Here is a 14,789-nt window from a genome sequence, read left to right on the forward strand (position 1 = left end):
TCAAATGATAACGTCGTATTTCTCGTCTTCCGTTACAAATAATGATTACAAAAGTTGAATTATGTTGTCTAAATTTCACAGTTGTGAAAATTTCACATAATACCCATGTGTATAAATAAACTTGAGATGTACATGACTGTATTTTCGTTCAATTGCATGGGTCGTGTCATACCGTACCTTTCCCCAATCTGTTTAATTTGCTTTCAAATTCGCCAATTGAACGAAAAAAGACGAACCAAATTATTTTTCATTAAACTACTACGGTATCTACATAACTAAACATCCACATTGAAAAAGAAAATGATAGTTTTACGCCATCGGCTAATAAAATTTTGAAATACTGTGTTCAACTGTAATATACTGTATCTTGTTTGTACAAATGTCTCGGGTGATGAGTGTTCTTTTTCTGAGCATTCAATTTTCCATTGTGATCCCTATCATTTGGATGTACATTTTCTGTACATTGATAAGTTGAAATCTGAGAATGTCATGTTTGAGATAACATCACTGTTTTCTGACTCGAAACTGATGGACCTGTTAATGTCCTTGATATGAGTTTATTTATTTATCTATCGCTAGCTGCTTTTGGATACCTCGAACCTAACAGTTCGTGTAGGTACCTGAGTCTAGCCAGCCATATACAACGGATTCTCTAATTATTATTATATCTTACCGTTCCTTCTGCCTAAAAATCGATGTTGAAGCATCTGGCGCCCAACGAATATCTTTTGCTATTGTTTACTTAAATTGCCTGAGCGCGAACAATGGACACGCGATCTCTTGTGCTGTCTCCGTAAGCTTCTCGCAGCTATTAGTAGCTTAATATGGCATATACATAGTTCAAGCATACGTCATGTATCTAGTCTAGAGAATTATCGAAGAACAAATATTCTTGATCGAATTGACGATTTGGACGATATTAAAACTGATATATTTCGGCTGTCCGTGCATCGATCGTATTGATGTAGAGTTTGAATGAAAGCTCTTAAAATCTGAAATCGTAAAAAACCTGTCAATCATCAAATTTCATCATGAAAGGGGAAAATATGTCATAATATTTTCACCGGGGAAGTTGAAACGCTTCTCACCGTCGTTGACGGAAGAATATAAAAACAGCTGCCCTTATGGGCTTTGGTGTGACAATCGAAAATCGTCATGCGCTTGCGACCCTTGAGATGTTCCGACGGCAGAGTTGAGAACTTATTGCAGATCATCAGAGTTGCCGATTTCGACATGATGCTGGCTGCATTCACCTTCCGAGCAACACAGTCTTCGCAATGGTAAGCCCAAGCCAGTACTTTGCCTGTGTTTACTTACCAACTTGTCGGTGATACAAGAGATTAATAATGAAAATAAATTTCTTCCGAAATTCGTAGCAAATCAGTGATTTAATTGAAGTATAAGTACCCGAGAGAAGAATTTATACATAGATCATAAATAATAATGGATCACATGTAATAATGATGCAGAGACCAAAGAGTATACATACATGGATATGCGGTCCATGTACGATATTGATATAGATGATCCATTTACGATTAATACGTAATGCATACTGTAACTTTCATAATTTTCCAGGAAACAAATTATATTATCTACAATAATACGGCTATAATATGAAAATTGAAGAATTATTCATTTCGAAATGGGATTCTATTCGACACGCGCTCGATGTATTCCATAACATTAATATTCATAATTATTCCAACAACTTTTCATTTGCTCTCTCGATCTTGAATTTTCGTAGGCATAGAATCGAAACGCTGTTTTAGCTAGTGGCAAGTGAAGGATCTACGTTGGGTAGAGAAGCAGAATTGTTTTCGAAAAGTGTGTTCGCATAAAAAAAAGTTGAGAGTAACTGTAATACATCACGGATGAGCTAATTTTGATCGAGATGAAATGAATGCTCCGTATGTGAGACAGTATATATTTAACGCAGTGTCCTGATTTAAAGACCTAGAAAGGTAATAGGGAAAGAAAGAACGACGCTTCTTGACATTTCGAGTTTATTTTAACACACATTTGAAAGATACGAGCGAAATTTTTCATCATCCAACTGTCGCAGAACGGCAGCGTTATTAGCCGACCCGTTCACTGAAGAATGTATCTTCAGTCAACGGCTGACCATCGAAGGGCCTGGCCGCTTGAGTCTGGAATCGGCAGGAGAGATAAAGTGCGTATTTCTTGTATGATATGTGAAAACTAAAATCATTATACATCATATCATATCATCGCACATCATACATCATACATCATACATCATACATCATACATCATACATCATCATACCTAGTATTACAGTTCAAAACCAAAGTTTGAATTTTCGGATGTTCGGAAAGTGACGTCACCAATCTAAAATCGGCTAGCCGAGTTCCTCAGTCCGGTAACAACCGCGCAGTAGAGCGGACGGATGAGAGTCGCGCTCCGCAAATTTCGAGTACCGGGTTCTCAACCTCCCGGATCCCGCGCTTCGGGTCCGCTACGTATTTCGAGTACCGGGTTCTCAACCTCCCGGATCCCGCGCTTCGGGTCCGCTACGCGGTGAAACTCGACTTCCAGGATAAGCGCTCCGTGGTTCCTGGTTCATGTTTACAATAAATTATTTCAATTCGTTTTTCGCGCAACCCCAAATTCGGTAGCTGTCAGTCCGCTAATAAAATTTCTCGACTTCCAGGATAAGCGCTCCGTGGTTCCTGATTCATGTTTACAATAAATTATTTCAATTCGTTTTTCGCGCAACCCCAAATTCGGTAGCTGTCAGTCCGCTAATAAAATTTCTCGACTTCCAGGATAAGCGCTCCGTGGTTTCTCGTTCATGTTTACAATAAATTATTTCAATTCGTTTTTCGCGCAACCCCAAATTCGGTAGCTGTCAGTCCGCTAATAAAATTTCTCGACTTCCAGGATAAGCGCTCCGTGGTTCCTCGTTCATGTTTACAATAAATTATTTCAATTCGTTTTTCGCGCAACCCCAAATTCGGTAGCTGTCAGTCCGCTAATAAAATTTCTCGACTTCCAGGATAAGCGCTCCGTGGTTCCTGGTTCATGTTTACAATAAATTATTTCAATTCGTTTTTCGCGCAACCCCAAATTCGGTAGCTGTCAGTCCGCTAATAAAATTTCTCGACTTCCAGGATAAGCGCTCCGTGGTTTCTCGTTCATGTTTACAATAAATTATTTCAATTCGTTTTTCGCGCAACCCCAAATTCGGTAGCTGTCAGTCCGCTAATAAAATTTCTCGACTTCCAGGATAAGCGCTCCGTGGTTTCTCGTTCATGTTTACAACAAATTATTTCAATTCGTTTTTCGCGCAACCCCAAATTCGGTAGCTGTCAGTCTGCTAATAAAATTTCTCGACTTCCAGGATAAGCGCTCCGTGGTTCCTCGTTCATGTTTACAATAAATTATTTCAATTCGTTTTTCGCGCAACCCCAAATTCGGTAGCTGTCAGTCCGCTAATAAAATTTCTCGACTTCCAGGATAAGCGCTCCGTGGTTCCTGGTTCATGTTTACAATAAATTATTTCAATTCGTTTTTCGCGCAACCCCAAATTCGGTAGCTGTCAGTCCGCTAATAAAATTTCTCGACTTCCAGGATAAGCGCTCCGTGGTTCCTGGTTCATGTTCACAATAAATTATTTCAATTCGTTTTTCGCGCAACCCCAAATTCGGTAGCTGTCAGTCCGCTAATAAAATTTCTTGACTTCCAGGATAAGCGCTCCGTGGTTCCTGATTCATGTTTACAATAAATTATTTCAATTCGTTTTTCGCGCAAGCCCAAATTCGGTAGCTGTCAGTCCGCTAATAAAATCTCTCGACTTCCAGGATAAGCGCTCCGTGGTTCCTGGTTCATGTTTACAATAAATTATTTCAATTCGTTTTTCGCGCAACCCCAAATTCGGTAGCTGTCAGTCCGCTAATAAAATTCCTATAACTTTACAATCTTCTCATAATCTTTCTGGTAAAATATGTCGATAAAAAAATTCTATCAAACCTTACACATTATTTTTAATTTGTTCTCACGCTGAAAATATTTATTAGTATTCGAGGTATAACTCGTGGTGGTTGGCGGTTTTCGTTGGAGGTAGTTAGGGGTGGTTGCGGGTAATCTCGGTGATTCAGGAGGAGGGGGACGAGGATTTGTGCTCGGTGAGTAAAACACTTTTGTAATATTTCATGGCAATTGTAATTATATTTCATCTGAAATATTACAAACTTGTCACGTTTACAATAAATTATTTCAATTCATTTTTCGTGCAAGCACATATTTAGTAGCTATGAATAATCTTATACAATTTATTATATTATTAATTAATTAATTAATATTCTTATAATATTTGATGGCAATTGTAATTATATTTCATCTGAAATATTACAAACTTGTCACCTTTACAATAAATTATTTCAATTCATTTTTCGTGCAAGCACAAATTCCGTTGCTACGAATAAGCTTATACAATTTATTACATTATTAATTAATTATTTAATCAATTACTCAATTATATTAATCCTTACACAATATTTTCGATGTGTTCTTATACTGAAAATATTTATTACTATTCAAGGTATAACCTGAGGTGGTTGAAGGTGGTCGGAGGTGGACGAGGAGGAGGACGAGGAGGACGAGGATTTGTGCTGGGTGAGTAAAACACTTTTATAATATTTGATGGCAACTGTAATTATATTTCATCTGAAATATTACAAACTTGTCACGTTTACAATAAATTATTTCAATTCATTTTTCGTGCAAGCACATATTCAGTAGCTATGAATAATCTTGTACAATTTATTATATTATTAATTAATTGATTGATTACATTAATCCTTACACAATATTTTTGATGTATTCCTATACTAAAAATATTCATTACTATTCCAGGTATTACCCAAGGTGGTCGGAGGTGGACGAGGAGGAGGACGAGCTGGACGAGGAGGAGGACCAGGTGGTCGAGGAGGAGGCGGGGTGGGTCGTGGGAGAGGACCTCGCCTCTCCTCAGAGGAGGGGAGGGGGAGGGGCAGGGAAGGGGGAGAGGCGGGCGGGGAGGGGGAAGGGACGGGAAGGGCAGGGAAGGGAAGGGGAGGGGGCGGGGAGGGAGGGGAGGGAGCGGGGTGGGAAGGAAGGGGAGGGGGTGAGGAGAGGGAGGGAGGGAGGGAGGGAGGGAGGGAGGGAGAGGGAAGGGCCGGGCGGGCGGGCGTTTGGGGGACTTGCACTAACATCCGTCGTTCACTCCCTCCCTTCCTCCCTCCCTCCCTCCCTCCCTCCCGCCCTCCCGCCCTCCCGCCCTCCCGGCCGCCCGCCCTCCCTCCCTCCCTCCCGCCCCCCTGCCGCCCCCTCCCCGCCTCCCACCCCTCCCCGCCTCCTCCCCTTCCCTTCCCTTCCCGTCCCTTCCCCCTCCCCGCCCGCCGGTCCCCGTCCCCGCCCGCCTCCCACCCCTCCCTGCCCCTCCCCCTCCCCTCCTCTGAAGAGAGGAGAGGTCCTCTCCCACGACCCACCCCACCTCCTCCTCGTCCACCTCGTCCTCCTCCTCGTCCACCTGGTCCTCCTCCTCGTCCAGCTCGTCCTCCTCCTCGTCCACCTCCGACCACTTCGGGTAATACCTGGAATAATAATGAATAATTTTAGTATAGGAACACATCAAAAATATTGTGTAAGGATTAATGTAATTAATCAATTAATTAATAATATAATAAATTGTACAAGATTATTCATAGCTATTGAATATGTGATTGCACGAAAAATGAATTGAAATAATTTATTGTAAACGTGACAAGTTTGTAATATTTCAGATGAAATATAATCACAATTGCCATCAAATATTATAAAAGTGTTTTACTCACCCAGCAACCTTATCCTGGAAGTCGAGAAATTTTATTAGCGGACTGACAGCTACCGAATTTGGGGTTGCGCGAAAAACGAATTGAAATAATTTATTGTAAACATGAACGAGGAACCACGGAGCGCTTATCCTGGAAGTCGAGAAATTTTATTAGCGGACTGACAGCTACCGAATTTGGGGTTGCGCGAAAAACGAATTGAAATAATTTATTGTAAACATGAACTAGGAACCACGGAGCGCTTATCCTGGAAGTCGAGAAATTTTATTAGCGGACTGACAGCTACCGAATTTGGGGTTGCGCGAAAAACGAATTGAAATAATTTATTGTAAACATGAACGAGGAACCACGGAGCGCTTATCCTGGAAGTCGAGAAATTTCATTAGCGGACTGACAGCTACCGAATTTGGGGTTGCGCGAAAAACGAATTGAAATAATTTATTGTAAACATGAACGAGGAACCACGGAGCGCTTATCCTGGAAGTCAAGAAATTTTATTAGCGGACTGACAGCTACCGAATTTGGGGTTGCGCGAAAAACGAATTGAAATAATTTATTGTAAACATGAACCAGGAACCACGGAGCGCTTATCCTGGAAGTCGAGAAATTTTATTAGCGGACTGACAGCTACCGAATTTGGGGTTGCGCGAAAAACGAATTGAAATAATTTATTGTAAACATGAACGAGGAATCACGGAGCGCTTATCCTGGAAGTCGAGAAATTTTATTAGCGGACTGACAGCTACCGAATTTGGGGTTGCGCGAAAAACGAATTGAAATAATTTATTGTAAACATGAACGAGGAACCATGGAGCGCTTATCCTGGAAGTCGAGAAATTTTATTAGCGGACTGACAGCTACCGAATTTGGGGTTGCGCGAAAAACGAAATGAAATAATTTATTGTAAACATGAACCAGGAACCACGGAGCGCTTATCCTGGAAGTCGAGAAATTTTATTAGCGGACTGACAGCTACCGAATTTGGGGTTGCGCGAAAAACGAATTGAAATAATTTATTGTAAACATGAACGAGAAACCACGGAGCGCTTATCCTGGAAGTCGAGAAATTTTATTAGCGGACTGACAGCTACCGAATTTGGGGTTGCGCGAAAAACGAATTGAAATAATTTATTGTAAACATGAATCAGGAACCACGGAGCGCTTATCCTGGAAGTCGAGAAATTTTATTAGCGGACTGACAGCTACCGAATTTGGGGTTGCGCGAAAAACGAATTGAAATAATTTATTGTAAACATGAACGAGAAACCACGGAGCGCTTATCCTGGAAGTCGAGAAATTTTATTAGCGGACTGACAGCTACCGAATTTGGGGTTGCGCGAAAAACGAATTGAAATAATTTATTGTAAACATGAATCAGGAACCACGGAGCGCTTATCCTGGAAGTCGAGAAATTTTATTAGCGGACTGACAGCTACCGAATTTGGGGTTGCGCGAAAAACGAATTGAAATAATTTATTGTAAACATGAACCAGGAACCACGGAGCGCTTATCCTGGAAGTCGAGTTTCACCGCGTAGCGGACCCGAAGCGCGGGATCCGGGAGGTTGAGAACCCGGTACTCGAAATACGTAGCGGACCCGACGCGCGGGATCCGGGAGGTTGAGAACCCGGTACTCGAAATTTGCGGAGCGCGACTCTCATCCGTCCGCTCTACTGCGCGGTTGTTACCGGACTGAGGAACTCGGCTAGCCGATTTTAGATTGGTGACGTCACTTTCCGAACATCCGAAAATTCAAACTTTGGTTTTGAACTGTAATACTAGGTATGATGATGTATGATGTATGATGTATGATGTATGATGTATGATGTATGATGTATGATGTATGATGTATGATGTGCGATGATATGATATGATGTATAATGATTTTAGTTTTCACATTTCATTCAAAAAATACGCACTTTATCTCTCCTGCCGATTCCAGACTCAAGCGGCCAGGCCCTTTGATGGTCAGCCGTTGACTGAAGATATATTCTTCAGTGAACGGGTCGGCTAATAACGCTGCCGTTCTGCGACAGTTGGACGATGAAAAATTTCGCTCGTATCTTTCAAATGTGTGTTAAAATACACTCAAAGTTTTAAGAAGTTTCGATCTATCTCTCCCTATCAAAATAAAAAAAAATAAATAAAAAATCACCGACAATCACCTTCTTGGGACTTTAAATCAGGACACTGCGTTAAAGACTGTCTCATATACGGAGCATCCGTTTCATCTCGATCAAGATTAGCGCATCCGTGATGTATCACAGCTACTCTGAATTTTCTTCCATACGAACACTTTTCGAAAAACGATTCGGCTTCTGTACCCAACGTAGATACTTCACTTGCGACTAGCTAAAACAGCGTTTCGATTCTATGCCTACGAAAATTCAAGATCGCGAGAGCAGATGAAAAGTTGTTGGAGTAATTATGAATATTTATGTTATGGAATACATCGAGACCGAGTCGAATAGAATCCCACTTCGAAAAGAATAATTCTTTTATTTTCATATTATAGACGTATTATTGTAGATGATCTAGTATGTCTCCTGGAACATTGTAAAATGTATAGTATGCATCACGTATTAACCGTAAATGGATCATAAATATCAATATCGTATATGGACCGCATATACATATACACGTTTTGGTCTCCGCATCATTATTACATCTGATCTATTATCATTTATGATCTATGTATACATTCTTCTCTCGGGTACCTATACTTAAAAATTACTGTTGTGCTACAAATTTTGGACGAAATTTATTCCCATTTTTAATCTCTTGTATCACCGACAAGTTGTTGAGTACACACAGGCTAAGTTCTGGCTTGAGCTTACCATTGCGAAGACTGTTACTGAGAAGATTAGTGCAGCCAAAGCCCATAAGGGCAACTGCTTTTTTATACTTCATTGTCAGTCAACGTTCATGGTTATGAAGAATTTCTTTTAGCGGCGTAGATAGTTGCTTGGTTGGTAATACGTGAAACTGCTAATACCTCCAGACCCGAAAAACTGTTTCGAATAATGACCCAGGGCTGTGAATCTTCATATATTTTAGTTAACGTTGGAGGTAGCCCCGCGTGTGCAGGAAGTATGGCGGAGGAGTTGTCTCTCTTGCTTAACAACTTGGTTGGTCGATACGTTTCCTCTTACTTAATCAAAAGCAGAGTGAGAGAGATGGAGTGTCCAGGGTACTCTAGGGATATACATCCGGCTATCTGGAGATATATATATATATATCTCGCTATTGAAATCGACTAGAGCACTCCCTTAAATTCCCTAGATGAATTTGTTCCATTTTCTACCAATAATCTGTTGACTGTCAAAAATCGGGGTTGTGCTATTTAATCACACACACGATTCACAATCGATTCCCGTAAGAACAAATTTATTCGTGGCAGATGTATACGAAGCGTGTGTGGAAGCCCGTATTGACTATTTTTGAACGGAAAAAACTCCCGGGTGTTCATACTGAACGTAACCTAGCAATTTTAGCGACCTAATGAAAATTCGGTTTTATGCAGCTATGCTCGAACGCATCGTCCTAACCTCATTTCTTCGTTGACTGTATAATTGAATTCTAAAACTAGAAATTACATTCAACTGTTTGTTAGGATGAATTATGCTGGTAGGAATAGGTCCAATTACCGGGCAGTATTCAAATCTCGAACACAAAAGGATGACGATACCGAATTATCCGAGAGTGACATAATTTCAGCCAGAACGAGTGGTCAACTGAATTTATCAGCGAAAGGATTATCATCTGGTAATTCATTCAGAGATTTTGGAGTTTACCAATTATTCGTAACAGAGAAATTATGTTTGCGAGTTTTCGCGGCCTGATTAATTCTAAAATAGATGTACAAGTAGATGTTAGACAATAGAAGTAGAAAGAAACGGAGTACGATAATTCATAAAAATTCGTCCAGTAAAAGTATAACGGCGGCTGACTCCAGGCTAACTCCGCGTGGCTTCTGTATGAATTTGATGCTTTCACCTTGTCGAGCATATATCCATAGTTTGTTTTCAGTCTCATTTACACTTAAAAGTTTAAGAAAAAGGAACAAAGTTCTTTATGTACAGAAAATTATTAAATGTGCCATAAAACTAACATCACAATTTATCTATAATTATGCTTGTTTAATCTAATGTTAAAGCAGTGCATTCTTCAATCATTTTAATTACAGTGCCGACAAGAGTATGGCATTTAAATGAGCTGACGAATGAAGAACTGAAAAAGTTGGATATGACGCTAGATTGTGACGAGGGAAAGGAGCGATGGTGGGAACATGAACAATTGAAAATATTGAAATTGAGTTCAAACAGCTTGACTGAACTTGACTCACGAGTGCAGTATCTGACGGAGCTCAACGTTTTGGATGTATGTTGGATAGAATAAACGTGCAAATAGATTTGTTCACAGTATTAAAACTTTTTTATTAGTAAATTCAAAAGTGATCCTTTTATAAACAGTATTCAGGATAATACAATGAATTAAATATCTTGAGAAAACGGACTTTTTAATTTTTCAGTTGCATGACAACATTATTGAAGATTTGCCGCTTGAAATTGGATACTTGAATAAATTGAGAAATTTGAATTTGGCTTCGAACAAAATACAGACTCTACCATTGAACATCTACAAGTTGTGTGAGCTCCGTTTCTTGGATATTGCAAATAATGTATTGAAAGAACTTGATCCAGGCATTGGAGATCTAGTTATGTTGGAACATCTGGTATGTGGGTTTAAACAATTTTATGGTTGGGAAGTTATGTAGAATTACTATCTCTCGTCTATCGCTAACTGTATTTATTCAGAATCTATCGTGTAACAACTTAACAACCTTACCTGTTGGAATGGGGTACCTGGTACGTTTGGTCACTCTCGATTTAAGTCACAATATGCTCAAAGAGTTGCCTCCAGACATTATGAGTATGAGAGGTGTGTTTCAAATTTACGTTGTAAATCTATTTTTCTCTTGCCATGTTAGGTTGCATCATCAGTCGATTATATAGATGTTACATTGCATGGTTTGGATTTATAGTTTTCCTACAATAAATCACTAGGTAAAAGAATCGTCGCTTAATTTGCTCAATCATAAATTTCATGAATACATCAGGCATGTGGCAATGGCATGTAACATTTTCGCAATCATTTGAGTAGAAAGACAATCTTTTTGCGCGATTTTTTCAAATAGTAGCACATGCCTGAAATAGTTCCACATATGCGGAAATTGATTCTGACACAGCTAATTTCCGCATGTGATGTATTTTATTATTTGATCAAGAGCTGGTTGCATGATAAAACATTTTTTTATATAACATTTGTTTTCCCTTTGATGTAGTAGTAATAACCGTAGCGTTAATCAATCATAAAACTTGTGTAGAAGTAGAATTGATCATTTTTAATATTGTGACAAATTTTTGGTGTTATTGCATGTCCAGACATTTAATGTGTTACAAAAAATAATTTGTGGGTCGTTCCATGTCATCCGAGCTATGTTTTTGATATAATGATATAGCGCTTTATTGAAGAAACAAGTGCTTCGAATGACAGGAAAGCCTACGTCGCCGAATCCTCAAATATCGTCCTATCAGGCGTATAGCGTATGCAACAAAAAGAGAGAGCGAGAATTGGACTATTTATTCTGTGACCTAAATATATTTTTATACGTATATACAGCACTGAAGAAGTTGGATGTAAGTGTTAATCAATTGGAAGATGTACCGCCTATGGGTGAACTTCGCAGAATTGAAGTTCTTATGCTGCATACAAACAATCTCAGTACTTCACCAGATACAAATGGCTGCACGGCCTTGTGTGAACTCCATTTGGGTAATAACAAAATAAGTGTAAGTTCCTTCTTCTGAATACTCTCATTGTCTCATTTTTTCGTCTACACCTCGTTTTTGCATATATTTTTAAGAAATATTAATAAGTTCAGTTAGTGTATTGAACACGTTTGCTGTCTTTATTGAAAGTCAACCCTTTTCAGGAGATCGATGTATTGAGTTTGGAAAGCATGGGGCATCTGAAAACACTCATTCTAGGAAACAACAAGATTGAAATGATCCCTGAAGAAATTGTGCAGCTGTGCAACCTGGAACGACTAGATTTATCCAACAACAACATTGTTAAGTATGTTTTTTATCTCTAAAGTCATACTGATTTCTCAATGAAATTCCAGTGATAGATTTTTGATTCACATTTGTTGAGTCGTGAGGTCACAACTACACATAGGGTTACTTGCAGCATCCCTAGTTGCATATGTTTTATGCCCAATCTGCATACTTTGCTGATTGATGGAAATAACATCCGCAATATTAGACGTGACGTGATTCAATGCGGAACTTCTAGGCTTTTGCGTTATCTCAGAGAAAGTATGAGCGTTCAAGACCTGGGATCTAATATGATGTATTTACCTTTTTCCAAAACTCCTGGTCAATTGCCCGACAAGTTAGTATATTACTACTTATTGAATGATTCATGATATGTAAAATATTATGAAAATTTATCTGCCTTTCAGGTATGCTTTGAAAAATGGAAAATACTTAAGTTTGGCCAATCTAAATCTAGGTGAGATACCAGATTCGATAGCACAAGATGCATTTGAAGCTGAAGTAACGAGCATTGATTTAAGTAAAAATCAGTTCAAAGAATTCCCACTAAGTTTATTCATAGTGACAACTGTTAAGGAACTAAAAGTAGCGTGTAATCGCCTACAGTGTTTGCCCGACTTGGTTGGAGATAAGTTCAAGCACTTACAATTCATGGATATCAGTAATAATCAACTTTCTTCACTACCTGACAGTATCGCTATGCTAATTCATTTGAGAGAAATCAATATAGCCTACAATAGGTATTACCATTGATTTACCATATCATCATTAATTTCTGTATGCAGCATGTTGTTTCCTTCAAACTTTCAAAATGAATTTTCTAACAAAGTTTACTGTGATAAGATATCTAGATATCAGTTTCGTAATGCATAAGTGTCGTAAAATGATGCAAAAATAGCTAATCACTTCAAATGTATCAGGTTTGTCGATATTCCGGAGTGCATTTACGATGTTCCTGGATTAGAAATCTTAATAGCCAACAATAACAAGATTGAAAAAATTGACGTCATGCATTTGAGCAAACTCAAAAGGTTGGCGAATCTCGATCTTTCCAATAATAATATCGGAAACGTACCACCAGAACTTGGCAACCTTAAACAGCTAAAGTAAGTCATTATGTTGATGCAAGTAATCAATTCGCTTACTTTTTTGCATGCATCATAAAAAAATTCATGATATCAAATATTTCAAATGATGCATAGATATTTGGCATTATCTGGAAATTGCTTCAAGCAACCTCGACATACAACGCTCTCAAAAAGTACAGAAGAAATCCTTGCTTACCTTCGAGATCGAATTTCTACCTAACGATATTATAATATTATAGTATTATATTCAATAGTATTTATAATTCACATAAGACGGTAGTTGTAATCACGATCGAGAAGCACTGTTTTTATATAAATTGTGTTGATCACGGTCAGCTTGCTTGCGTGAGAATAAGCCATTGGTGCAGTGCGAAATAATGTTAGGTGTAAATTTGTTTTTACAAATTTTCACCTACGATATTCATCTGCATATTTTTCTACTTGATATTATCAATAGTGGAGAAACTTTACAAAAGAATTGCGGCTTACTAAATGTGAAGCCAAAAATTTAGTACAAACAGTTTTTGAAAGACAGAAGTTACGAATTAGAAACTTCATTCGAACATTTACGTAGCGCTAACTTGACTGATTGTTCGATTATTTATCAATCTAGAGAATTAAAGGAGGAAGAGTAGATTTTGTAATTCAACACTGCAGAGTCTAAAAAAAAATGAACTTATAGTATTAAAATTACGCTAATTTCATGCCAATTTGTGTACGTGTGAGGCTGATTGAAATCAAATAAACCATGTAATCAAAATTGCGAAATACGGTCAAAGAAAGTGGATCAAGTGCATTTGAACTTTAGCTTGTACTTGTTTTTTCAGTCATACTCGAAAACTGGCAAAATCTTGATTTTCACGGATTAGGCAGCTGCGATGAGATGTACCATATGCGTAGTATTTAATTGTGTTGTTGATGGCGTCACTGACACTCGCTTTTTCAATGTAGTCACTAGTAATAAATTCTTTAGAATCCCGTGAAAGATCAGTTGTGTATGAATGTAGTAATAATTACGTCAGAATAAATTTATAATAAACTTATAGATATGCCATGAGTCAATAAATTACTGTTATTGATTTTTGTAGAAATCAAACACGATCGCTGTGAGCACGATACTATACATAGATATTATTATACTGATTGAGTTCGCGTAAGGATCTATACCGATGTAAATGTATTGTACAAAGCCTAAATAAATGTATTTTACATAATTCAATGCAATATCAATTTGTGCGATTAAAGTATCAATTATTATCATTGTCTTACATACTAAGTACTGATTTCATATAATCAGTGAAAGATAAATGTTTATTTTTTACCCGATTGAAAAATATTTTGAATGAAAGGATAAATTATTAAATACTTTTTCGGCATTAAGACTACGTACTGCATCTTTTCATACAAAAAAAAAACCATATAGTTCATTAATCGATTAATTTTTACCGATTCAATGGAGTCATGTCCTACTCTGTTTTTGGACTCAGTTAATCGATGCATCGATTATTTTTAACTTAGTTAGTGGCCATCGCTAGTACAAATGCTACAAATTCACGTGTGGAAAGAATGAAGAATTTTACTATTACTTGAAAGAATATCCTGCTATCTAAATATTTATAGGCGTAATTATATATTTGTCAGACATACTTTGTTCGTTAAATTTTTAGAATTAAGAGTCAAAATTATCTGAATATCATGATACAACAACGGCTTTGGAATGATATTTTATCAATTGAAAGTATGAAATA

General features: G+C 38.1%; 1 protein-coding gene across 2 annotated transcripts; it reads left to right on the forward strand.

Moving 5' to 3' along the window:
- The first annotated feature begins 8,960 nt into the window (after window positions 1–8,960).
- Window positions 8,961–13,439, forward strand: LOC124180196 (leucine-rich repeat-containing protein 40-like). 2 transcript variants are annotated; one of them, XM_046565390.1, is made up of 10 exons: window positions 8,961–9,599; window positions 10,021–10,214; window positions 10,366–10,569; window positions 10,652–10,775; window positions 11,517–11,686; window positions 11,830–11,972; window positions 12,075–12,290; window positions 12,361–12,693; window positions 12,874–13,059; window positions 13,156–13,439. In XM_046565390.1, exons 1-10 carry the CDS (start codon window positions 9,449–9,451, stop codon window positions 13,259–13,261), a joined length of 1,827 nt encoding a protein of 608 aa, XP_046421346.1. In that variant the 5' UTR covers window positions 8,961–9,448; the 3' UTR covers window positions 13,262–13,439. The 2 variants fall into 2 exon arrangements, with proteins under 2 accessions (XP_046421346.1, XP_046421347.1); XM_046565391.1 differs by having other exon boundaries at window positions 8,971–9,599; window positions 12,087–12,290.
- Window positions 13,440–14,789: the final 1,350 nt, after the last annotated feature.

This window comes from Neodiprion fabricii, chromosome 4 (assembly GCF_021155785.1).
Source record: "Neodiprion fabricii isolate iyNeoFabr1 chromosome 4, iyNeoFabr1.1, whole genome shotgun sequence".
NCBI lineage: Eukaryota > Metazoa > Arthropoda > Insecta > Hymenoptera > Diprionidae > Neodiprion > Neodiprion fabricii.

Coding starts and splice junctions, on each gene's coding strand:
- LOC124180196 (XM_046565390.1), top strand. CDS start 9,449: ATGAATTATGCTGGTAGGAATAGGTCCAATTACCGGGCAGTATTCAAA. Junction 10,776..11,516: donor AGACATTATGAGTATGAGAG/GTGTGTTTCAAA, acceptor ACGTATATACAG/CACTGAAGAAGTTGGATGTA. Junction 12,291..12,360: donor CCTGGTCAATTGCCCGACAA/GTTAGTATATTA, acceptor TCTGCCTTTCAG/GTATGCTTTGAAAAATGGAA.